A 24,878-nucleotide genomic window follows, 5' to 3' on the forward strand; every position below is an offset into this window, starting at 1 on the left:
CCCGTCCCAGTCTCATGCCTGTAGCTATGGGAACTGAACCAGATGTGCTGGTTTGAATTTATTGTGATCCCCCAAGCATCATCATCTTTGATATAATCTTGTGTTGGGCAGACGTGTCAGTGTTGATTAGATTGTAATTCTTTGAGTGTTTCTGTGGAGATGTGCCCCACCCAACTATGGGTGATGACTCTGATTGGATAATTTCCATGGAGGTGTTACCCCACCCATTCAGGATGGGTCTAATTTAAATTACTGGAGCCATATAAATGAGCTGACAAACAGAAGGAACTCAGGGCAGCTGAAAGTGACATTCTGAAGAGAAGCTACAGCCAAGAGGGACACTTTGAAGAATGCACAGAAGCTGAGAGAGGAGCTGCAGATGAGAGACAGTTTGAAGATAGCTATTGAAAGAAGACTTTTGCTCTGGAGAAGCTAAGAGAGGACAAAAGCCCCAAGAGCAACTGAGAGTGACAGTTTGGAGAGAAGCTGAAGCCTAGAGAGGAACGTCCTGGGAGAAAGCCATTTTGAAACCAGAATTTTGGAGCAGATGCCAGCCACATGCCTTCCCAGCTAACAGAAGTTTTCCGGACACCATTGGCCATCCTCCAGTGAAGGTGCCCTTTGTTGATGGACACTTTATGGCCTTAAGACTGTAACTTTGTAACCAAATAAACCCCCTTTTATAAAAGCCAGTCCATTTCTGGTGTTTTGTGTTCCAATAGCATTAGCAAACTAGAACACCAGGTGATCCAACCTGGGCCCAGAGGTTCCGCTCCCCCCCTGGGACCTGGAACTGGGACAGATGGACGCTAGTCTCTTGAGCTGCCTGGGGACTCCTGGGTGGCCACGGGCATGGGGAGACAGAGGCCCTGTCTGGAGAGAGGAAGGACAGAACAGACCTGCATGGGAAGCAGACAGGAGGACCAGGAGCTCCCACCAAGAGAGCCGGGCATGACGATGGGGCCGGCAGGGGCCAGCTCGGCCGCTCAAGGCCAGCACTCCCGATGCAGGTCCCGTGAGGTAACCTCTGCCCCAGGACTATGCTCTCTATCGCACTTAGGCTCCTTTGAAGCTTTTCTTTTATTTGCAGTTGTGAAGCATGTTGACTGAAATGACGGGCCCTTTCTCTCTTTTCAGTTTCCGACCTTGTGCTAAGCAGACCGTGCGTCTCTCTGTAGAAGTGTCTCCCGCTCGCTTGCAGACAGCGGCTTCAGGGCCTTGTGCCCTCCTCGCTGGCCTGGAAGGAGGAACGGACTCTGCGGTCCATCAGGGGCTGAAGTGGGCGGTAGTTGTTCTGCATCGTCTTCTCTTCCTCGCCAAGTGCGGAGGACAGGAGGGTCCGGAAGGCCGCCAGCTGGAAGGAGAGCCCCAGAGTGAGCCCGAAAAGGGGAGTGGACCGGCCCCGGGGGACACCAGGCCCCGGCAGCCCCTCCGCGCTGCTGCCCAGCCAAGGACCTGGCCTGGTCACGGACGGCATCGTGGCTCCTGCCGGGTCTCTTGGGCTGCGTGCCCTGGGGAAGCCGGTCTGTGAGCGGCCCCCCGGAGAGGCCCGCGTGGAGACCCCACACTCCCAGCCACTCACTGCACTCCAGCCCCGCTGACCTCTGGCCGCGACGTCATGAGCGGCTCCAGCTAGATGCCGCCCCCCACCAGTGCCTGTCCCATTGAGTGTGGAGAGGCAGCTCCCCAGTACTGCGGGTTTCAGAGCTGTGGGTTCCACAGCAATAAATAACCTATATATATATATTTTTTATAGAAATGCTCAACTAGCAAATACAATATAATTGCTAAACTAGCATTTGGATTCACTTTTCTCAAAGATCAATGAACTAAAACTTTTTTCCCCTTGATGAATCATCTCACCTGTCCTCAGCATACACTTATGAGCTGTGTGAACTGGGATTGTGTCTACTCAGTGACCCTGTTGTGCGAGTGAGGGTCGATGCAGGCCCCGTGCTCTCGGGCGGCACCCGTGCCTACGCTCTGGCTCTGCACATGCCGTTGGCTCTCTCGGGCAGCTGCCTTTCTCCACGTCACCACCTGGCAAACTCCTTCCACTCTCCGGGTGGTCCCTGTGCTGCCCCTGGGACCCCGTTGGCCCCTCGCGCCCTGCCCCGGCTCAACTGTGGCTTCTGCTTCAATTTCCCACTGGCCAGCAATGCGTGGAGACCAGTGCCGTGATGCTGCAGCCCCTCCCCATGCCCACCCGGGGCCAACAGCCGGCCCCTAACGGGTGCTTATTACGAGCTCGTTGGACGGCATAAGGGGACCTGGTGACAAGGGGCCCTTGACTTTAACGTCCTGCTTTGGGGAAGGTTGGGTAATCTGCATCCCACATCTCACAGTTCAGCCTTTTAAAGCAAATAAAATCATCCTGTGGCTTTTAAACAAGGCAATATTTTCACCCAATTGTGAGACTGGAAGAAACTCATCCAGAGCCCTCCGAAAAAGTCCACCTGAACGAGAGGTGAATACTGCGGGGATAGACTGGAAATGTCTGCCCTGGGTGAGGATGGGAGCACAATGCCACACTCGACGCGGGTCTATCGTCCCTTTCTTCTAAATGCCCTAGACAGACAGACTTTCAACACATTCTGAAGGGTTTCAGGGAAAAAGATGTTAAAGTTTTTTTAAAGTGTGCTGGTATTCTCTACTCACTTAAGAACAATTAGAATATTGACAAAAGAAAAAGGAAGAAAATAAAAACCACCACTGCAGACCCAAGGCCTGGGACAGCCACTGTTAACTTCTGTGTGTATATTTATGTTCTAGATTGGGGTGTTGTTCGGGAGCAATCCTCTCCCCTCACCCACCCCCGGGGGGTTATATCTCCCTGCCCCACTAACAGTGGGCTTTCCTCTGCCAGTTGCTCTGGCCAATGGGGAGTGAGCAGGCACGGTACAAGCAGGGGCTCTAAATGTGCCTGTGCAGTTGGACTGGTCTTTTGCATGTCTGCCATTTACCCATGAGAACATATCCCATTAGCATGAGGACACTGGTGCTGACCCAGCCCCAACACACCTTTTGTAAAGCCCAGCCTCCCCCAGCCCAGAGCGCACTTCCCCAGCCAGCCCAAAGATGCAGGAGCAGGAACAATAAGTCACTGAGTTTGGGGGTTGTTTGTTATGCAGCATTATTGTAGCAATAGCTGACCAATACAATTTGTCTAGACTTTTCTCTAAGCATACATAATTCCATAGCTTCTTAATCCAGAAAACCCTCTGAAAGGTAAATTTCTTACTATTCCACCATCAAACGAAGTAGAACAAACTCTAAAATCATTTTTTCTCCCTCAACAATCCTACTTCTTTAACAACTGTTAAGCATTTATCTGTGATGTGACTTTCCTGGTTACTTTGTTCACCTATGATATCCATTGAGTTGCCGTTATGTTGAAAGACTCATAGCCCAATTGTCGTGTCACTTGTGCTCCTTTAGAGCAACTTTGCGCAAGAACTGATCCAGTCCAACTGTTTGCCATCAGGTTTACTTGCTATGCCCTGATTCCACACCACTAAAGCTTGGTGCTAAATATAGCCCTTCTGAGAACAGGGCCTGCCCTGGTCTAGGTGGTGCAGCGAGAAGCTTCTGGGCTGTATACTCCCACAGATGCTTTGGACAACCAGCAGGAACTGGCAGAAACATCTTTCTCAAAGCTCCAGAAAACAGTTAAAGGCCTGCAGTAATAGGACAGGCACCGAATCAAGAAAAACTCCACTTAAAAAAAAGTGGTAGGATCTTCCCGTGCCCTGGCTGGCCCCTCCCCACCCCTCACAGGCTCAGGGTGGAGCTGGCTGTGCTCCCAGTGCGGTCCCCAGTCCTGGTTCTGGAGGGAGCCAAGGAACCCTTGAGCACATGCTGGGGGCACAGATGCCTGACCCACTCTGTGTGGTGGTGCCTGCGGGACTCAGCACCCCAGAACTGACCCTGCATGTACAAGGTGGCCCACAGAGCTCTCCTGCAGGACCTGGTGGGAGGGCAGTCACGTGCTGCCTGGGACAAGGGGCTGCTGGTGTAGGACAAACAGCACAGTGCCCAGAAGTGAGGAACCTCTCTCCTAGGGAAGAGGGAACGTTGCTATCCACGTAAGCTGGGGAATGCCAAGGGCCGCATGTGCATGCCCAAGCCAAGGCACGTGTGCAGAGAAGCCCAGGGAGGCCCCTGCCCTTTGGCCTCGAGCTATTCTCTAAGCTCATCATACGGATGAGCCCTGAGGGAGTGCCCGGGCACAGGCCAGTCTGCAAAGCCTGGGAAAGAGGTTTTCTTTTCTCCTTCCCAGCACTCAAGGAAATCTCTGTAATAACACCAGCCGGATACAAGCTTAAGGAACAGATGCCTCAGAATATGATACTGGATGGGATCTGGCAAGAGAGGAGAAAAGGCTCAATATAGACTGTTAGCTTTACATCAATTTCAAATTTCTTGAACTTGATAACCACTTAAGGTGGTTACATAAGTGAATAGCCTTGTTCTTAGGAAATGAACATGACAGTATTAAGTGTTCAAGGAGCATAACAGATATATACATAAAACTTACACTCAGCTGTTCAGAAAATGGATGGATGGATAGAATGACAAAATAAATGTGGCAAAATGTTAAAATTGGTGGATCTGGGTATCTGGATGGGGAGTATGTTAGAGAGCGCTGTATGGAGTTTGTATTATTTTTGTAACTGTAATTTTGGAAGTGTTTCAAAATAAAATGTTTATGTACATATATAAACTGTTTCCTTTCACATCAGTTGCCCCCCCCCCCGTCTTTCTGTCTCTTACCCACTAACATCTCAATATATCAGGGACCCCAGGTCAGCCTCAGCGAGCTCCTATCTCACATGGAAAATCCTTCTCATCTAAGAGCACCCAAAGGCCCTAAAGAGCAAGACCGCAATGCCTGCTCCCCATGTCGAATCCTCCGGCCAGGCCCAGGCGGGCTCACCTGTCTCCGAGCCACCTGGACAGGCTCCTTCTGCAGGATCCAGGTGACGGACTCGGCCAGCGGGGGCGTGGTGAGCGAGCCGCCGTATGTCCAGTAGTCCGCGCAGGAGGGCAGCAGGCCCGAGGGCTGGAAGGGGCCCACGGCCACCCGCGCACCCTGTGGGACTGAGAGCCACAGGACAGTCAGTTCTCGGGCAGCGATTGAGGAGGCGTGGGGAGGGACAGATGGGCACCCCGTCCCGTCCTCCGCGTGTGGCTTCTGCGTCTCCCCGAGATAAAGGCTGTGGCCACGGAGGACGCACCCGGCAGCAGCAACAGGCAACACGAGCTTCTCTGCACCCAACGCCTCTATTTCCCTTTGAAAGGGACTTGTTTTGTTCACTGTGGGCGTGAAAACGCGACACTGTCAAGACAGCAGGTCTCTCCGCGGGAACCCACACAGACTGTGGTCACCAGCGCGTTCTCTGAAGGCTGCCCTTGGCCGAGCCGGGTCCCCCTATATTTTTTGCTTTTTAATTTTCTTTTAATTGTGAGAAAACATATATAACATAAAATTTGTCATTTTAGCCATTTTAAGTGTATGATTCAGTGGCATTAATTACATTCACAACGTTGTGTCACGATCCCCATTATCTATGTCCAAAACTTTTTCCTCGCCCCAAACAAAACACCCTGTGCCATAAACACGACCACCTCGTTCCTCTGCCCTCAGCCCCGGCAGCCCCCAATCCACTCTTGGTCTCTGGATTTCAGACACCTCGCATAATGGAATCATCCCGCAGGCCTCCTTCTGTGTTTTCCAGGCTCACCCATGTGGTTGCGTGGGCCAGAACTCCGTTCTTTTAAGGGCTGGTGACACTCCACTGTGTGACGGGCCCGTTGTGTGGACCTGTGCCTCTGCCCAGCCCCCAGCTCTTATGCCTTCCCTTACCGTGGTGGGGGGCAGACGGGTTCTGTTCTCCACCACCGAGCACCCCAAAACCCTCCCCTTCCCGGTGCCAGAGCCCCGTTGCTGGCACGCAGCCTTGCTGCTTTCTGGGCTCTGGAGAGCGCCAGGGAGAAGCCAGTTCTCTGTTCTGGAGGACGCGCTGGGGCACTGGGGCCCCACATCCATAAACTCACCGAGGCCCCAGAGAACCGGCTGGACCTCGGGCTCTGGGGCCCAGAAGCAACAGAACAAAAAGAGCAACTGCCCTGTGACACTCATCTTTTACAGGAGGAAGGCAGACAGCAAGCTAATGAATAAGGGAGATGTCTAGGGTTTTAGGAAGTGAGGAGTGTGATGGGGAGAAATAAAGTGGGGTTGCCTCAGAGGTGCCTCCGTGATTCCGAAGGAGAAAGAACGGGGCAGATGTCCAAGGCCAGGGCCTTCCTGGCAGGGGACACAGTGCATTCGAAGGCTCCTGAGCAGGGCCTGGCTGGATGTGTTTGAGGAGAGGAGCCGTGTGGCGGAAAGAGTGAACAAAGCTTGGAGCCATCAGAAGCGGTGGGGTCTGCAGATGGGGTCCCTGCTCTGGCCGGGGCTGGGGCTCCTGAGGAAGCCACCTGCGGCAGAGGCAGGTGCACTGGGGTTGCCACTCGGGCACCACCCAGCCCCACTCTCAACGCAGGGCCCCGGGAAAGCAGGGCCGCCTTGGCCAGGCTCTGTCCCATTGCCCACGGAAAGCGCCAGGCAGGCTCTGACAGGATCGCTGTTTGGCACGTCCAGAACAGGGCCGCCCACCCGCCACTTTGCAGTGCGAGGCCAGAGACCCTTGGGGGCCCCTGGGCACCGTGGGAGGGCATTCAGCAGGAGGCAAACGCACCGTCTGCCCGAGGAAGGTGGGCTCCTGCCCAGCAAACTGTTTCCTCCGACCTTCAAAGATGAAAATAAGGGACCAGGCGGCCGAGCCGCTTATTTTCACCCGTCAGAAACGGGGTGTGTCAGCCGAGCAGCCGAAAGGAAGGAAATTGATTCATGCAGATGGACACACACCTGCATCTCCCTCGGTGCGCACCAGGAGTTCAACTTCATAATTTACTTACAGAGACAGAATTCCCAGCCCAGGCAACTCACCCACTCAGGGTGCTGCACAGTTCACCGGTTTTGAGTATCTTCACAGAGTTGTTCAACCTACACCACGGTCCTTTTTTGAACTTCTCTGCACCCCCAAATAAGCCCCGCACCCCTTAGTCACTGCTCCCCCCCACCCTCCCGGCCCTAAGCCCCCTCTGGACGTCCTCCTGTCTGAGGACGGACGGGACCACAGAGCAGGTGTCTTCGTGCCCGGCTTCCTTCGCACAGCTCCCGGCTCTAGGCCAGTCAAGTGACAGCCTGGACCAGGGACGAATCCTATCCCACTGTCCGGCCTGGTTAATATTTGGAGGAAACAGGTCTCATGGGTGCCCGGGACGGAATGCAAAATGCAGCAGTGGGTGGAAGGGAAGTGAAGGCCCTGCTTCCTGCGCCCACCCCCAAAGGCGCCGAGACACGCAAGAGGCCATGGCTCCGATGTTCCCAAACAACCCTCCGAGAAGGTGTTCTGTTTAAAGGTGAAGGAAATAAGACTGGGGACAGTAAAAGGCTGCCCACAGCTGCACAGTCGGACGGGGCAGCCCCCAGTGGTGGTGGAGGTGTGGCCTGTGCTGGGAAGCGTGGGCTCTCCCTCACCTGGGACCACGGGGACGCGGAGAGGACAGTGGGTCACCTGGAGAGGCGCTGGGCTCCCGCCATGCAGCCCGTTTCCGGTTTCTTCCCAGGTGACACTTGGTGCCTTTGCCCGAAAGGGGAACCTGCTTGTTTCCAGCGGGGCCCCCAGGAGCTCTGAGTCTCCAAGATGCAGGAAGACTTGGAACAGCCCCACGCTTGCAGACAGCTCTCCCCCGGCACCCCCCACCCAGCCACGGCCTCTCCTTCACGCGGCGGCCGGCCCTGGGTCTGGGAGACTGTACCAGTGAGCACGGGGCCTGGTCTGACCAACCCAAGAGCAAGGATAGGCGGTTGCTAGGGAGAAGGGACCCACTCTGTAATCCTTTCCTGGAAAAAAGCGGGCCAGCAAAGGGGATGCTTTTCTACTTACGCTAACATGCATCAAAAGACGTAATGTGGCTTACAGAGCTATGTGCAATACAGCAAAGGAGGATTTAAAATAGGGAGAAAGGCAAAAACATGGGGGCAGAAAACGGGTCAGTGGTCATCAAGAGTTGGGGCCATGCGATGACTGGTCAGGGTTCCGGAACCATCTGTAGGACTGCAGTGGTGGTGGTCGGCTCTGCACACCAGACAGCACAAGGAGTGGCTAGACTGCTGCGAATTTTAAAAAATCCACCGGACATCAGGGGGTATCCAAGAGGGAATACAGATTGTGACAGATGGGCCTGAGTGGATCACAGGTGCAGGGCATGTCACGGAAGGGGGCAGGGGAGAAAGGAGCCCACCCAGGGAACTTTGGAAATTGGCAATCTGTCCAGGCACTGTCGGGCCAAAAGAAAAAAAGACCTCCACACACTGCAGTTAGTGCCTTTTTACTCTCACCGGGGCGTGGCTTAGCAATTCTGAAATCTTGTTACATGAATACTAAGAGCTGAACAAATAAGTGCATAGCTTTTAAGTAAGGGGAGCCAGGTCTCCACTGTCAGGGAAAGATGTTACAAAGTAGCAAGGGGGGAAGGCGAGACCATCCTGTGGCAATGGATGGGAGCTGGGACAGCAGATGGGACCAGTTTGTTTTTAACCTCTACACTGAGAGAGCCATACATAGAAATAAATACAGCGTGTATACATGTATACATCTGGGAGAAAAAAATATTTACGAGAAAGTCCACCCAGAGCCCAGATCTTGGTTTGTAAATGCCATTCTCCAATAAAAGGCACCAGGGCTTCTGGGAACAATGGTTCTAGGGCTGGGCAGGAAACACCTGAGACGAGCCTGGAGTTTCTTGGAGGCCTGGAAAATAAGGAAGTCCTAAAAAAACAAAGGATGGGGCATAGCAAAGGGGCAGGGGCCCCTGAAAGCTCCCCCTGGCCAGAGCAAGAACGATTTCAGCAACAAAATAAATACAGTAGTATTGGATTATTACCTGAAAAGTAGAATAAATAAATATCCCTCGGTCCATACTGATATAAATGATTGAATAGTTAAGCAAATTGGGAGAAGGGACGAGCAAGGCTTGGTAAATGTAGATAGAATGCAAGAAATAGAAAATCATAATTAGAAAACCAAATTAATGTTTCCATCAGATGAGATCCACTGATGGGGACTAAAGTTAGTGGGTGAAGTGTAAGGTGCACAGTGCATTTGTGCAGCCTCGAGCCTCACCCGGGAGTGTGGACGGCTGCCTGCGGCGGTTTTAACTCAGGGGATGGCCCACCTATCAGCAGATCACCCCCCGTGGGTGTGGGCTGGCCGCGGTGACGCGCGTCTAACTGGTGGAGTCTGGAATCGGGGAACAGCCCCCTGGCAGTGGAGGAGCCTGCAGATCCCACCCACCAGGTGATGGAGGTCGTGAGCCGGGAAGACGCTGCGCCCCCGATATGATCGACGGAAAATTCACTTCACCGCACTCGTCTTCTTCCCCCTCCCCGACCGAAACCCGAGTCTAATCCCGAGGAACCGGTCGGACAAACCCAGCCCGACGGACAGTCCACAGGACACCCGTCAAGGTCACGGAGCTCAAGGAGAGTCGCAGACCCTGCCCCAGATTGGAGAACCGAGCAGACGCGACGGCTGGACGCCAGGGGGCCTGCGTGGGACCCTGGGGCAGGAAAGAGAGAGCAGGGGAAGATCTGGGGAGATCCAAATAAAGCCCGCGACGTGCTCAGTAATTTTGACGTTAGTTTCTTAGCTTTGTCACCGCGCCATGGTCATGACGCTGTCAGCACTGGGGGGAGTTGGGCAGAGGGACACAGGCTCTCTCTGTACCGTCCTGGCAGCTCTTGTGAAAATCTAAAATGATTTCCAAGTAAAATTTCCTTTGGAAGATAAAAAAATAGAGGGAAAAAAAGTGAGCCGAAGGGAAAATAATGGCCAAAGAGCAATGGCGGAGCCAGGCAATAACCAGAGCAGCTCGCGCTAACCGAGTGTTTTCTGTTCTAGGCAGACGGCCTTCTAAGCATGTTATGTAGACAACTGCATTTTATTTTCCAAATAACCCTGTGGGCAGATTAGTCAGGTTCTCTGGACAAACAGAACTGACAGGATATATTTATGTAAATACTAAGGAACTTATTAGAGGAGTGGCTCCCACCACCTTGGGGCCTGGCAAGTCAGAATCCCGTGGGGCAGAACGCAGGGAGGAACTCAGTGCCGGAGAAGCTGGCCAGCTGGAGTAGAGCAAGAACTTTCTCCTTCTAACAGCTGAAATCCTCACTTTTCTCTCTCAGGCCTTCAGCTGAATGGATGACATGTCTCACACTGCTGAAGGCCGTCTCCTCAGTTGATTGTAGATGCAATCAGCCATAGATGCAATTAACAGACTAATGATTTAAATCCGGTGACCATCAGGCCAGGGCTTGCTTGACCAAACCATTCCCCGGCCAAGCTGACCTGTGAACTTGGCTGTCACACTGGAGTGGGTCCTACTGTCCAGTATCTTTTACATGTAGGGGAACCAGAGTGCAGGGAGGTGAAGGGCCTTTCTCTGGGTCACAGAGGTGGCAGGCAGGAGAGCCAGTTTTTACTCCCAGGGAGTTGGATCTTGCAGCCTGAACTGGCAGCCATTGCACCATGGCCTGAACTCCAGAGCTCCTGCTCAGGGTGGCCTGTCCATCTCTAAGCCTTTCAGCATCCAGGGCAAAGAGGGAATACATCCAATATCAAGATTCCTGATATCCAAAAAGTAAAAGCAAACCAAGGCACCGACCAGAAGTCCGGTCCTGACACAGCAACTTGGAAGCTGCTGGCCTTGTATGTTGTCATGTTTACCTCTGTTTGCCCAGACACTTTTGCCCCATGTTCACCCAATGCCTATGGAAGGCCGCACCTTATGGCAAATCCGCCCCTGGGCGGAGGGAGTTGGCGAATCTCATGGCAAGTGAAGGACCCTAACATAATGTTTTATTTATATGTACCCCGTGTTATCCACGTAATGAGGCTCTAGCATGTACACTATTATCTCCATTTTGCAGATGAGGAAATGGGCTCAGAGAGGTTAAGTCACTTGCCTGAGGTTGCACAGCTAGAAAATGAGGGTCAGGGAGTGGAACGTGGGGAGTCTGACTGTCATACATGCCAGGTGGCAGTATCTCCCATGGAGAGCAGAACCTTCTAGAAGTCCTAACCCCCATATTGGAAACCTCTGGACTCCAGGATCCCTCACGTCCCTTCCCACTCTCTGAACTGTGAAACACAGACTTTTGCTCTCCTGTCTCAAGTCGTTTGATTTCTCCGGATTCGAACTCTCCTGTTTTTCAGGTGAGGACACTGAGGTCCAGTGGTCATCCCAGGACTGGACCCCCACCGCCTGGAGGGTGGCCATGCACTTCCTCCGCCGCCCCCACTGAAGCTATTCCTCCCAGATGATCTGTCCCCAACACCCAGGCCCCGGAGGAGAAGGAAAGGGGAAGGACAAAGACCCCCGAGTCAACAAGGCTTTGCAGCCAGCCTCTTCCTTCCCACTGAGAGGTGGAGGCCAGACCACGCCAGAGGAAAAACATCCCAGGTTGACTCTGGCTGCAGATCAGCGAGGAACAGGATCCACGGCCGAGGCTGCCAGTGCCCTGACCTCGAGGGGTTCCGGAGCTGGGGGCTGGAGCGGCGGGGGCCAGGCCGACCTCGGGTTCCACATCAAGGGGGAACGCGAGGCCGAGATCAAACAGGGCCCGAGGAAGGGCTGGAGCCGCCCCCAGTGGAGCCACCGCCTCATTCTTGGATGGTCGGAAGCCTGGTCCGTCCCCCGCCTCGGGACCCACCTCCCTCCTTCCGTCCCAGAACTCTTCGGGCTCCACAGATGTCTCACTTCTTGTCTGCAGCTCAATAAACAAACTATGTTTCTCTGGAATTTCTATTTCTCCCTCTTTCCAGCTGATCCCGGAGAAGAGCTACATTTTACCCCATTGTCTGTCTGCCCCGTACTCGAGGGGGTCATGGCTCAGAGCCGCTGGGGGGCAGGGTCAGTCCCAGCTCTGCTGCGAACGAGCTGCATGTGCTGGGGTGTCCAGCCTCCCCCAGCCCTCCGGGTTCCCAAAGTCTGTGCCGGGTGCATGCGGTGGACATCCCCAAATGTCAGCAGTCAGTGTTATGGACTGAACCATGTCCCCCAAAAAGACATGTCCATATCCTTCCCCCGGTCCCAAGAGTGGGGCCTTATTTGGAAACAGGGTCCTTGGAAGTGTGATGAGTAAGGACAGGGCCAGGCTGGATTGGGGGGGAGGGGATGGCCCAACAGGATAGTGTCCTTATCAGAGGAGGGGACAGGAGACACAGACAGACAGACAGAAAGAGAAGAAGGCCACGTGACAGGCAGACACCAAGTTACTGCACGGCTGGCCCGGCCTGAACCCACATTGCTCAGAGGCCTCCCCCCGACGCCCGGATCTGACTTTCAGTGTCCAGACCATCAGTGGTGCTTGTTACGCAGCCCCAGCTAACCAAGACAGTTCAGTGTTTATTTCACTTGGTTTTCAAACAAAATGTCACTAGTGGGTGCTATGGCCTGAAAGCAGGCTAAAGATCTTTAAGAATGAGTCAGTTAAAGAAAAATGTTGAGTGAAAAATACCAGGGGTAAGTAAATATGTCAAAAATGGCCAAGATGCTGTCCGAGTGGCTGGATTTTGGGAAACGTCAATGAAATCCAGCAACTTTCCTTCACTGAGGAGGACATGGGGCCCCTGCCCTGAGCTGGAGTCAGATTCCATGTCAGGGGCCGGCGTCAGTACACCGGGATCAGATCCCCGGGCCAGATTTCCGGGAATGGAATTAGACCCCTCGGCAGTGCTCGTTCCACTCAACCGTTTGCCCTGGTGCAAATGAACCATTAGGTTAAATAAGTTTGCCTTTCAAATTAAGCTGGTCTCGAACATGCAGCTTACCTTATGCCTTATTTCCGGCAGGACGTCCACCAGCCTCTGCAGCGCCTCGTGATGCGTCCCCAGCTGCAACCAGGGACACGCGGAAACGGTCATTTGAAAAGTCTCCCTCCGGGGAGCCCTGCCCGCAAGCCATTACCTGTAAAAACACGCCGATCACAGCCAGACCGTTTTCTCCCATCGCTGCTGCTTTGTAATCTGGGTATTTCACAGAATTCCAGTGAACTAAGTGCAGCTGCAACACAGAGAGAATTTAAATTAATCATGATGCAGCAAGAAATAAACTGCCACGTCCCGTGCTCTACAGCAGGCACGTGTGCTGACTGAATTCTTCTGATCAGTGAAGTCCCTGCATCTGGTGTGTGGGATCCTTGGTTCTCTAAGGAGAAAGCAGCAGAAAGGAAAAGACTCAGTATTCCTGGTGGGAGAAAAAGAAGAGGATTGTTTTCATTGCATAAAATAGAAATGGAGGTGGTTCAATTATTTGCTACCTCTTAGTTTCCTTGAGTGAGGATTGCCAGATAAAATACGAGATACTACGTTGAATTTGAACTTCAGACACACAATTTTTTGTAATGTAAGTATGTCCCATCTGTTGCATATGTTTTTTAATTTTTTTGCTAATTTTTGGCATCCCTACCTTGAGTTCATTTGGGCTTTATTTTCCACTCGTTCAGTCTTTCTATAGTAGGGAAGTCAATCTGGGATTGTGGTCTTCAGAATTGGCCAAATTACTATGTTTTAAGTCGGAGGCAGGGATGAAGGGGAGGTGGACTTTCTGGGGAGCTGGGGGGCTGGAGGCAGAGCGTCCCGGGGATTCGGGGTCCTGGCTGGCGTTGTTCTCCAGGACGAGCGCGTCGTCTGGCTGAGATGAGTTAGGCTGGGGAACCCAGAGGAGCCTGGGTGTCTGCACACACTTCTTGCTAAGGGCTCGGGGCTCGGGGCGGCCCCTCTAGACAGTGACACAAGACCCAGGTCCAGGCAGTGGGCACAGTGAGCCCTCCAGCCTCTCACCTTCATGAGACCCTCCCCTGCCCAGGTGGACTGGGGGGCTGTGCACGGGGGCTGGGCCCAGATGCTCCACGTGACCACCTCGCCACCAATAAGCCTCCGTGCTCCCGCCCGGGCCCTGGGACAGCGGGGCGCGTGGCTGTCCCTGGCTGTCTGCAGCACTCCTGGGAAGTCCCACCTGCTGCTCTAAGCCAGCTTCCCTGAAAGAGGGACCCTGGGCCCAGAGGTCCCGCTGCACCTGTCTTCCTTGGCACTGGCCTGGCCTTCGACCCCCCCCCCCCTTGGGGACTGTCACGCTCTGACACGGGGCAGGGGGATGGAACCCAGCAGCCCCCTTGGCCTGGTCCAGGGAGAGCCCCTCGTGGGTCTCAAGCTCTTCTTGCTTCTTTCCTGATAAACGGTGACAATTTCTTCTATTAAAAAGAAAAATCTGTTCATTAAAACCAATGCTGTAGCTATATCGTTACTGAAATAAACAAAAATACCTTGGTAAATAAAAAGAAGCATGTCACAAACAACATGTCCATTTTTGTAATTATTTACACATATGTGTGTCTATATTATAATGATAAATGTAATTCTCTATTTACAAAGTGTCCCCAGGGACCACCTCTTGGTGAGTGATTGTGGTGACCCCCGTTTTTGGTTTGGCTTGGCTCTAATTGTGTTTTGGTTACACTATTGCTTCCTTAACAAAAAAGGTAGACACAAAAACAGCCCAAAATTTGAAATGCATCACCAAGTGAGGTGGACTGGTAGCTGGACAGAAGGATAGGTGGGTGGACAGAGGTTTGCTAAAGCAAAGATGGAAAATACTAATCACAGAATCTAGGAGGCGAGCTCATGCGTTCTTGCTGTACAATTCTCTCAATTATTTTGTATGTTGGAAAATTTTCATAATAAAATGTTGGGGAGAATCTATAGGGCACCACTTATCACCCCCAACACAACTGCAAAAACCAGTTCCTAACTTTATTCTACTCATTTTCTTTACGCCCACTTTGGAGTCTTGCAAATATCAGTTTATTTTAAGACTATGCTCTTTACTGAAAAGATATTCAGATTCCGAATATAGGGCCTGGAATGCCTTGAAAGATGAAAAGGTGCTAGTCTATAACCACTGCAAGCATGTGGCTGAGTGAGGGGCCTTTAGGGCTCTGGACTTGAATCCCAGATATCTGACCACTTTCATAACCACTCAGAACCTCAGTCTCTTCTTCTGTTAAATGAGAATGCTGATAGTCCCCTCCTCTTAGGAGAGCCGTGTGAATGAGTGAGTAGTGTGGCCTACTGTCCCAGGTTGAGCACTGAAAGTCCCGCAGACCAGGATGGCTGTCACCCTCCCATAGAGCCTGGCCTTAGAAAGCACCCCAATAGTTGCTGTTACGAGGGTGTCTACGAACCTCTGCCGGGTACACGTGGCTGTCCACCATGTGCTCCGAGCCCCACTCGTTCTCCGCTCCCCAGTGGAAGTGGAACTGCTTTAGTCTGTAGTGGTTTTCCAAGGGCCCACCGCTGATGCCTGGAAAACGGAACCAGGGGCGTGCGTGTTGCTTCCGCTGCCGCTGGGCTGTCATGCCCCTGAGACGCCGCCCACGTTTAGGCTACGGGAGGGTTGTGCACTGCTGAGATGACAAGCCAGAGTGTAGGCTCCACGAGAGGTGGGTCTTGTCTCTTTCACCCCTGCCCCACGTCCCTAACGCGGCTCCCCATAAACCCTTGAAGGCGCGCAGTTCCGAGTGCTGCCACGAGGTGGTGCCACAGCCCCCGCGCCCCGAGGCGCCCTATGACGTGCATTTCCAGCTGTGCACCGTCCTGAAATTTCCAGACTGTCTGTAACAGAAAGTCTGGCTCCCAAGTGAAAAGACACCAAGCAGCCTAAATCCTATCACCAAGTAGTTTCACCAAATTATACATACAGGGCAGGTTTTTAAATAAATTCTAAGGTCCAAGGGGCTCGTGGACCCCCCAGGCCTGACTCTGGGCCGCCCCGTGTTCTGACCGTCCTTCCCAATTTCCCTAACCGCTCATCGCGGGGTCCCAGCACTCCGCCGGGGGCCTCGGGCGGCCCTTCTCAGCTGCCCCGGCACCTGCCGTGCCCTCCCGGGCTTGGGGACCTGGGCACCCAGCTCCGGGAGCTGCCTCCACACCGCAGGCTCCTGGGCACCCTCCACGGGGACGCTGGTCCAACAGGCAGCCCGGGGCCTGGAGCCCGCGTTTCACAAGCCGCTGGCGGTTCAGCGCACGATGCCCGGCGGAGGAATTAGTTCAATCAGGCTGAGGGCGCACTGGGGTGGGGGACCCTTAATCCAGTGGGACGGGTGCCCTTTCAGGAAGGGGAGGCACCCGGGGGGGTGCGGCTGTGCGAGGACGGGGGCAGAGGATGGAGCGAGGCGCCCCCAGAGCTCTGGAGGGGGTGCGCCCTGCCCGCAGCCTGATTTGGGACTTTCAGCCTTGGGACCCGTGGGAGATTAAGTTCCCGTTGTCCTAAGCCCCTGGTTTGTGGGCTCTGTTACAGCGGCCCCGGGAAGCCAACACAGGACAAACCTGGAAAACGTGTCCGAGCTCTAGAGTGAACGAGAGGCCCCGCGCGGTGCCTCTGCCCGGCTACACCAGCCCGCGAGCCTTTCCTCTGCCGAATCGATGGGCATCGGTGCCCTCCACGTGGCAGAGGCGAGACGGACGCTACGGGGAGTGCAAACACCGCGGCTGGTCTTTCGTTTTGCAATAAAAAGCAGAAAGCACTGAACTGCAAACCAGAGCCCGCTTGTGGTCTGTCCTGCGTAGACACGTCCTTGACCAGGTCATAAATCGTCTTGCTGTCCTTCACTCAAAGATGAGATCGTTGCCCTAGAATGTCTGAGGGTCTGGTTAGCATTAAAATCCCGTGATTTGCTTTAATTATTATTCTTGTTATTTTTGTGTGTGTGCTAATGAAGGTGTCTGGGATTGATTTAGGTGATGAATGTACAACTATGTAATGGTACTGTGAACAATCGAATGTATGATTTGTTTTGTATGACTGTGTGGTATGTGAATATATCTCAATAAAATGAAGATAAAAAAATGAAAAAAAAAATCCTGTAATTTGCATTAGATAATCCTCTATTTTTCCTAGATACGCACAGAGGAATTCTAGCTCAATAGAAACACACAGAAGCACCCCTTCCCCCGACAAGCCTATGGACACGCTGTGAGTCGTGAAGTCTGTCCACGCGGCCACCAGCGCCGGGAGGGCGGGAGGGAGCCATCCTGCAGACGAGGAGGCGGCGGCTCAGAGAAACCCTCACAGCAAGTCTGGACGGCAAGACAGCCGCGGAGATTTCCTGTGGCTGAAGGCACGAGGAGGTGGTGGTGGTGGTGGTATTTTTCCTTTGAGGGTGTTTTCATTTCCTTGCTGCTAAAAGAAATACCATGAGTGGTTGGCTCAAGGACGGGAGTCTACTGGCTCGTGGTTTGAGGCTACAAGTCCAAAGTAGAGGTGTCAGCCAGCAATGCCCTCACCCCAGAGCCGGTGGTGTTCTGGGGCTGGCCGCTGGCGACCGCTGGCCCGTGGCTTTGCCATCACATGGCCGTGCACATGGCGGCACCTTCTCCCATCTCCCCTGGCCCCGCTGACCTGCGGCTTCTTGCTTCTCCCAGGGCTTCCTCTGTCTAATTTCCGTTGCTCATGGGGCCTTCTGCTGGTTGTTTGACGGCCCCGTCACCCAGCTCGGGGACACCCGAAGTAACAGCGTCTCCAAGGCCCTGTCTACAGGTGGGCGCCCACCCAGGGCCGGGTCGGGGCCTGCACTGCCTTTTGTGGGGGATGTGGTTTCATCCCCAGCAGCAGGGCAGAGAGATTCAAACTGACCGCCTTTGCAAGCCTGCGACGTGTTTCAGTGTATTAGGTTCCCCGTAGCAGGTGAGGCAGCGGGAGCTAGGATTGCAACTCAGGTCTGAGGCCAAAACCTGTGCCCTTTCCTCTTGATCCTTCAAAGTACAAAACATAATCCGAGGGAATCCCGGAACCACCCCCCGCAGTGCCTTCGTCTATATAAAAGAAGCACAATCTAAATGGTTCCTGTCGTCCAGCTCAAGCAACCTGGGATCCTTTGTAGGTACGAGAATAGGTCTCTCTAAAAAGACTCTCCCGGCTGACCAGAGCCACAAGTCCCCACCTGCTGGCTGTCAGGCCCCGCCGGTGAAAGTCTCGGAGAAAAACCACTCCCCAGACCGTGGCACCCAAGGAAAGTGGGACCAGCCAGCTCGGCTCCTTCCTCGGCGGGTCAAAGCCGGAGGGAGCCAGAGGTGCGAGAAGATCCCCAAGGTCAGCCCCGCAGTGACCAAGCACCGGGCCGCGCTGCCCCTCAGAGCCCCTCTCCCAGCTCCTCTAAACCAGGTGCACCCCTGCCTGTCCCTTCTGGAGACACAGCAGCCGACTGCAGAGGCACATCAGGGGACAGTGTCTCTCTGAGTCCTGGGCGCCCCCTGCTCTAGTGAAGGATGCGGCTTCTCCGTGGGGCGTCCAGGACGCGAATCTCTCGCGGCCTCAGACCGGTGCCTGCTGTTTGTTGGACAAGGGGCTGCTTTGAAATGGTGCTTCCCTCGACTGGGGACCAGGAAACTTCCGGACCTCCCCTAAAAAGGTGACTTTGCCTTCACTAGCTTTGTAACACGCGAGGACAGTAAGGGGCAGGCATGCCTGAGCTTTCTCTAGGTGGGTAAGTAAAAAGGACGGAGGGCCGAGGCTGGCCGGACCTCCCAGAACATGAAGGAGCTGCAAGATTCTTTATAACTGGGCTTGGGCTCAAATGGCCCCAGTGCTGTGTCCCATCAGCGGAGATACACCTGGAATCCAGCGTCTTGCCTGATGCCGATCTTTAACCCCCTTTAAACCTTGCTCACATATTTCAGGAAGAGAAAAGTTTTCAAAAAGCACAGCCTTTTAGTTCAAGAACTCCCAAGGGTATCGGCTTCACAAGAGCATCTTTGGTCTAAAATCAGGTGCCAGAGATGTGCATCAGAGCCCCTTTCAAGCAGGCACAGAAGAATCCTCTGCCACAGTGTCTCCGAAATTAGACCGCAATGGCAGGGACAGCCCACGAGCAAGGCGCCGAGGGGATTCATTTGAAACTGGCGAGCACCGTTTTGTCGCCCTTTTGTCAGCACCGAGCGCAGGGGCTGCAGCCGGGCCCCCAGGCCCCAGCACAGCATCTTGCAGGCTGCATGGCCTTGGTCCAGCTCCAGAACCTCCTGCAGCCTCACTTTCCCATCTGCGAAATGGGGTTGCCCCTTGTTGCGGCGAGGATTAGTGACACGGGGCACACAAAGTGCCCAGCTCAAGGTGTGCATGAAAGAAGGACAAGGGGAAAATGAGCGCCCAAATAGAAGTGGCAGCCACTGCTGCGGCTCAACGTGGGATGGGGGCTGCGAGTGAAAGGGGCTCTCGTGGGTTATCGTCTTCTGTCCACATCAAAGTCCATCTGCTCGCCTGACCGTTGGTGCCCGAGGCCGGCGACCAACCACCACATTCCGTGGCTGCCTTTACCCGGCAAGCCAGCGTGTATTGAGCGCCTGCTGTGTGCGGGTGTTCCGCGAAGAACTTTATGCCCCTGGGAGATGGGACCCTTGCAATGACCCCGCTATCCGCTGGTTACGAGATGGGGAAACGAAGGTTTGGAGAAGTTAACTGGGCTGCTCCGGGTCACCCCACAACCCAGTGCAGTTCTGCCTGGTGGCCCAGCCCCCGGCTTTCCCAGCAGGGTTCAAGCCAAGTTCTGCCATATTTCCCACCATCAAGTTGGGAACCCCATCTAAGTCTGCAACCCCAGGTAACCAAATCTCACAGTGATTTTTCATGGTGGCACCACCATGCCAGGGAAATCCCCCTTAATGAAAAAAGGTGGGGAGGGGTCCAATGCACGAGAAGGCGGCCTTTAGCTTGCTGCCCCCACCTCCAGCCCCCAGCACCTGCTGTCAGGGGGTCTGCTCAGAGCAGCAGCCGCCACTCCCCCCAATGCCCCCCAGCACGATCAGCGAGCAGGTGCATCCACGCGCTCGCTGGACGCTGGAGCTGCCAGGTACTCAGACGACACGGACATGGCCCCAGGGGACCCTGTCTCTGCCGCGACAGCCGGCACTGTCGGGAGCTCTCCATTCGTGCGTCCGGGCTTTTTCTGGGATAAGCAGGCTACGGGCAAGCCCAGTTGTTTCAAAGCTTAAATAAGAACAATATAGGTTTGGTGCATTTTTGTTTATCAAAACTGCAAATAACACAGTGTCATGAGGGATCAGACTTGTGATGAGTGTAAGGGCAAAGGTTTCCTGTGTCTTCTTGTAACCCTCTCCCTGCAAGCAAGAGCTGTGGGTGGCAGCCATCACCTTGTCAGGGCCTGGGGGCCACACAGAGCCCCCACGCCCGGGACCCCGACTCTGGGCTCAAACCCTGGTTTTGCGCAATGTGGTCTTGAGCGGTTGTTTCCTGCCCTGGGTCCCAGACTCAACACCTGTAGAGAGGATAAGGACACCCACTTACAGGAGCCCAGCAGGGTCCAAGGCTGTGAGGCTTCCCAAGGGCTCCCTGAGCTCCTGGCACCACATGAGAGTTCAGCAACCAGAAGCCACTCGGCATCATTATTGCTGGATTATCATCATGGTTAAAATGATTGTCGACATCGTCATCACCATCATCATCAAAGCAGAGGTTTGCAAAGTCACCTGAAGCAGCCTCTATAGCTCCTAAGATAGGTGCTGCATGCAACAATGATGAAAGTGTAAGAAACTGTCCATTAGAAGAGGGACTTGGCCAGAGAAGTGTGAATGAAGAAGCATCCTTCATTCGTTCAACACACGTTTACTGAGCACCTGCTACGGGCCACGGGCTGGGCTGGTCCCGGGCGGGGCGAGCGAGCGGAGGCTGCAGAAGCCACTCGGCCTCCCGGAGCCGGAACAGGAGGGCGGGAGAGCTGTGGGTTCTGAGGATAGGGGCTCCGAGCGCCGGGACAGGCGAGGCCGGCTGCTTTCCCGCGTGACCTTCCAGCGGGGCTGCTGAGAAGTCAGCGCGGAGGCCCCGTGCTCTGCCTAAGCTGACGGGGGGCAGCGCACGCTGCAGGCTCAGGAGAGCCACAGGCTGTGCCCCCTTCTCCGCGTTCCGTCCGGCGGGACCCCGCAGGGAGCCCTCAGCAGCGCTCGATTCGATTCCTTTATTTTTAACACGCGGCGGCAGGTGGAGCTATCATTTATCAAAGGCTTAATTGCCCAACACGGTGTTAAGGGCTTCGTAGAGCCCTTTGCTGCTGCTTCTTTTTTGCCTTTTTTCAACAAATATTCAGGAATAGTTTTTTTTTTATTTTAATCAAATAAGAATGTATTTTTAGAGCAGTTTTAGATGTAAAGAAAAATTACACAAAAAAGTTGCATGAGTTCCCATATAACGCCCTCACCGCCCCCCAGTTTCCCTATTGTCTTCCATTAGTGGTTCATTTCCTATAGTTGATGAACCAGTATTGATACATTATAAGTAACTGAAGCCCACGTCTCCCCTGGGCGCCCGCTCTGGGCTGCGGTTCTCTGGCTCCGACCACGGCCCACGGCCTCCGCCACAGCGTCCCATGGGTAGGTTTGCCTGACACGTGCCCAGGGCGCCACCCACTCGCCCTCCCTGCCCGGCCCCGGCACCCCCTGCTCTTCTCACTGTCGGGATAGTTTTGCCTTTTCCGGAAGGTCGCCTGGTTGGGGTCGTCCAGGACGCAGCCTTTCCAGACTGGCCTCTCTCACTCGGCGACAGGCGTCCCAGGGCCCTCCTCGTCTTCTCGTGGCTTGACAGCACGTTCCTTTCCATCGCTGGGTAATCCTCCGTTGTGTGGACAGGCCGCAGTCTGTCTGTCTGTTCCCCTGTGGAGACATTCTGGTTGCTCCGTAGTTTTGGCAACTCTGGATAAAGCTGCTCCAAACATTCATGTGCAGGTTTCTGAGTGGACATCAGTTTTCCACTCATTTGGATGAAATCCTTGGAAGCGAGTTTGCTTTGCTGGAGGGTGGGCCACGCTGAGCTCTGTGAGAAGCTGCCAGGCCGTCTCCCAAAGCGGCTGCACCGTTGTGCCCTCCCCCCAGCGCGGAACGTGCCCACTGCTCCCGTCCTCACCAGCGCTGGGGCTGTCGCTGCTCTGGATTCTAGCCCCTCTGACAGGCGTGCAGTGGGGTCTCACCGTGGTTTTAACTCGCGATTCCCTGGTAACGTGTGATGTCGAGCATCTCTTCATGTGCTCATTTGACATCTGTCTGTCTCCTGTGCTGAGGGGTCTGCTCAGCTCTGCTGCCCACTCTTTATTGGGTTTTTGCTTTCTTGTTGTAGAATGGTAACTGTTCTTTGTATATTTTGGATACAAGTCTTTTGCTGGATATGTGCTTTCCAGATGTTTTCTCCTGGCTGGGACACCCTCTTTCTTGAATCCGCCAGGTAACGAGGGCGGGGCAGTGTCCAGATGTTCCGTTCACAGCAGTCCCCACAGGCCCGAGACCTTGGGTGCATTTGCCCCCAGCCCCCAGCTGGTGAGCAGAGGAACTGGGGCTCCCACCCTGCTCTTTCTGGACCTAGTAAGGAGCCCCCCCACGTGGCTGTGCCCCTGCCCACCCTCCTGAGGAACAAGAAGACGGGTCACATGGATGCTGGAGGGGTGGCCTGGAACCCCGTTTCCCCGAGGGGGCCTGGGCGGGAGGACAGGGTGGCACCTCGCACCTGTTGGTGGGTGGGGTGGGCAGCAGGGCAGTGGGCCACCCTGGCCTCAGTGAGCCCCGGCTCCTGCTCTGCGGATGGTGAGGAGGGAGCCTTCTCGGAGCTGGTGTCCCTGGTGAATGGGATCATGCACCAACCATTCGGGGTTCTCGTGAGGATGAAACGAGTGGGAAAGTCTGACCCGCCTGGCACAGTGACTTAGCCATAAGGAGACTCAAGATGGGGCCAGTTACTTCTCTGCCGCAGCAACAGCCGCAGAAGCTGCAGGGTCAGTGGTGACTTGGGAGCTGGTCGGTGGGATGCGGGGTGCAGGCTGCACGGTGGCTGGGGGCCCCGCTGCTGCTCTGCAAGGAGGACCCGCCCCCCTTCCTGGCTGGGTGCCCCCTCGTCCCAAGCCTGGTGCTGGGAGGCCTTCTGTGCGCCTAGGGTTGTGGTGTGTGAGGCTGGGCGTCCCTCGGGCCCTGGAAGCTCCTCTCCGTCCTCTCTCGCTCCGCCATGGAGCCTCCCCTCCCACCAGCCACACCCCCCCGCCCCTTCCTTCCTCGGCCTGCAGTGCCCCCCGTTCCTTGAAGGAGCCCGGACCCTGCCTCTGCAGCCCCAGACCCTGGCCCGGTGGTCTCCAAGGGGTCACTCACTCCCCATGGAGAGAGGCCACTTGGAGGCAGGGGCTGCCCACAGAACAGCCCCGGGGCCTCCCGGTTGGGTTTTGCTTTGAGTTTCTGGCACCCCCTGAGTGTGACCCTAAACCTGTGTAGTCAGATTTCACAGGAGCCAGTCTGCCCCTTGGGGCTCCGCCCGCTCCCTTTCTTGGTTGTGGGTGGCACCTTTCCTTCTTGCAGGGTTTTAATTTATGGGACAGTCCCATTTTTCTCATTTCACCATTTAAAAACTTTTTAGTACAATTTATATTTTAACTGCATTTTCCATTTCCTTTGCTTCCATTGGCTCCCAATTTCCAGTGGGGGTGAAGGGAGAGGACAAAATCTGCAAAGAGGAGGAGAAGGAGGCTGGAAGAGGGCTGCAGAGCAGGGGAGGAAGAAAGAGGAAGCTGGGTTTTAGGGAAATGCCAAGTAAAATAAAACCAGACCAGCCAGCGTGGAGCCGAGCCACAGGGGCTTGCCCCGTTCCTTTAAACGGTCAGGGGGGCAGCCGGCCCCAGCTCTTGCTCTGTCGGAGGGAGGGTGGGCTGCTCCCTTGGCCAGGCTGGGAAGGGGTGCAGATGACAAGACGTGGGAGTCAGGATGGGGCCAGAGAGAAAGCCACAGACGGGGGCCTGGAGGTGGGCCAGGGTGGGCCGGGGGCAGCTCGGGGTCCACAAGCGAGGGCATCGCGGAGCCCGGAGGCCCTTGTGTTTGCCTGTTCTCACTTCTGGAATCGTGTCCTTTTCATCCTTCGGGAAACTACTTTCCCGCCACCCTCAGTCCACACCTTGCCCCTGGTGAGCCTCAGGCCGGCCGTCAGCCAAGACGAGGGACGGAAGCCGGGCCCCTGCCGCTGGGACTGCCAGGGAAACGGCCTCTGTCCTGGAGTCACTGCCCGGCAGGTGTGAGCTGAGCCGTGGCCGCCATCTTTGCCACCTCGAGGGGGTTCCCTGCCCGGGAACGAGCCCCGTCCAGGGGAAAGCAGAGCCGAGAGGAAGCGGGCAGATTCCCACACGTCCTTCCGACCGCCAGGACCCCGCTCGGCTGCTCAGGGGCAGAGCCAGCAGTCCCTTCCCCTTGCCGTGAGGGCTGGTTTCTGCCACCTGCCACCAAAACGTCATCGCAATGGACACAGCAAGTGCCCCACATGGGAGCTGAGCCGGCAGGGTCCGAGAGAGGGTGGGGGCAGTGGGGGTGGGAGCCACGGGTGTGGCTCCTGGAGGCTGCGGTGCACATCCCCCCACCCCACGACCAGCGACCTCACGTTGGCAGCTTGAAATCGCCATGAAGGAGTCTTTGCACCGTGGAAGTTGACAAATGCTGCAAATGACAGCCATCCCTCCCGGCCAGTGGCTAAACGCTTACGAGAGTTCCACTGGCCTATCTGGGGACTCCTGTCTGACATGGGTGGGCAGCTGTCCGGGGGCTGGGGCCCGGCCTCCCTGACCACCAGCCTGTAGGGTCAAATTAAAGCATCGTTGCAAACTTTCCGCTTGACCCTGGGCTGCACAGACCCAGACACAGATTCCCCAACTCCCCCCTTCAACTTCTCTCTTAATTTGGCCACTT

The 24,878-nt window shown here is 55.0% G+C and overlaps 1 protein-coding gene across 3 annotated transcripts in view; it reads right to left on the reverse strand.

The window, feature by feature from the left end:
- Positions 1–1,062: 1,062 nt before the first annotated feature.
- The window catches only part of CA5A (carbonic anhydrase 5A), a 31,501-nt gene continuing 7,685 nt past the window's right edge, over positions 1,063–24,878 (reverse strand). Inside the window, exons 3-7 of one of the 3 annotated variants that reach the window (XM_037816460.1) lie at positions 15,356–15,474; positions 13,081–13,176; positions 12,945–13,007; positions 4,937–5,092; positions 1,063–1,354 (exon numbers count right to left, since the gene is read on the reverse strand). In XM_037816460.1, coding sequence (XP_037672388.1) covers positions 1,211–1,354; positions 4,937–5,092; positions 12,945–13,007; positions 13,081–13,176; positions 15,356–15,474 — 578 coding nt within the window. In that variant the 3' untranslated portion in view covers positions 1,063–1,210. Of the gene's footprint in view, positions 1,355–4,936; positions 5,101–12,944; positions 13,008–13,080; positions 13,177–15,355; positions 15,475–24,878 lie in introns of all 3 variants that reach the window. The other 2 variants (XM_037816461.1, XM_037816462.1) reach the window with 2 other exon arrangements.

Source organism: Choloepus didactylus, chromosome 22 (genome assembly GCF_015220235.1).
Source record: "Choloepus didactylus isolate mChoDid1 chromosome 22, mChoDid1.pri, whole genome shotgun sequence".
In the NCBI taxonomy this organism is placed as follows: Eukaryota; Metazoa; Chordata; class Mammalia; order Pilosa; family Megalonychidae; genus Choloepus; species Choloepus didactylus.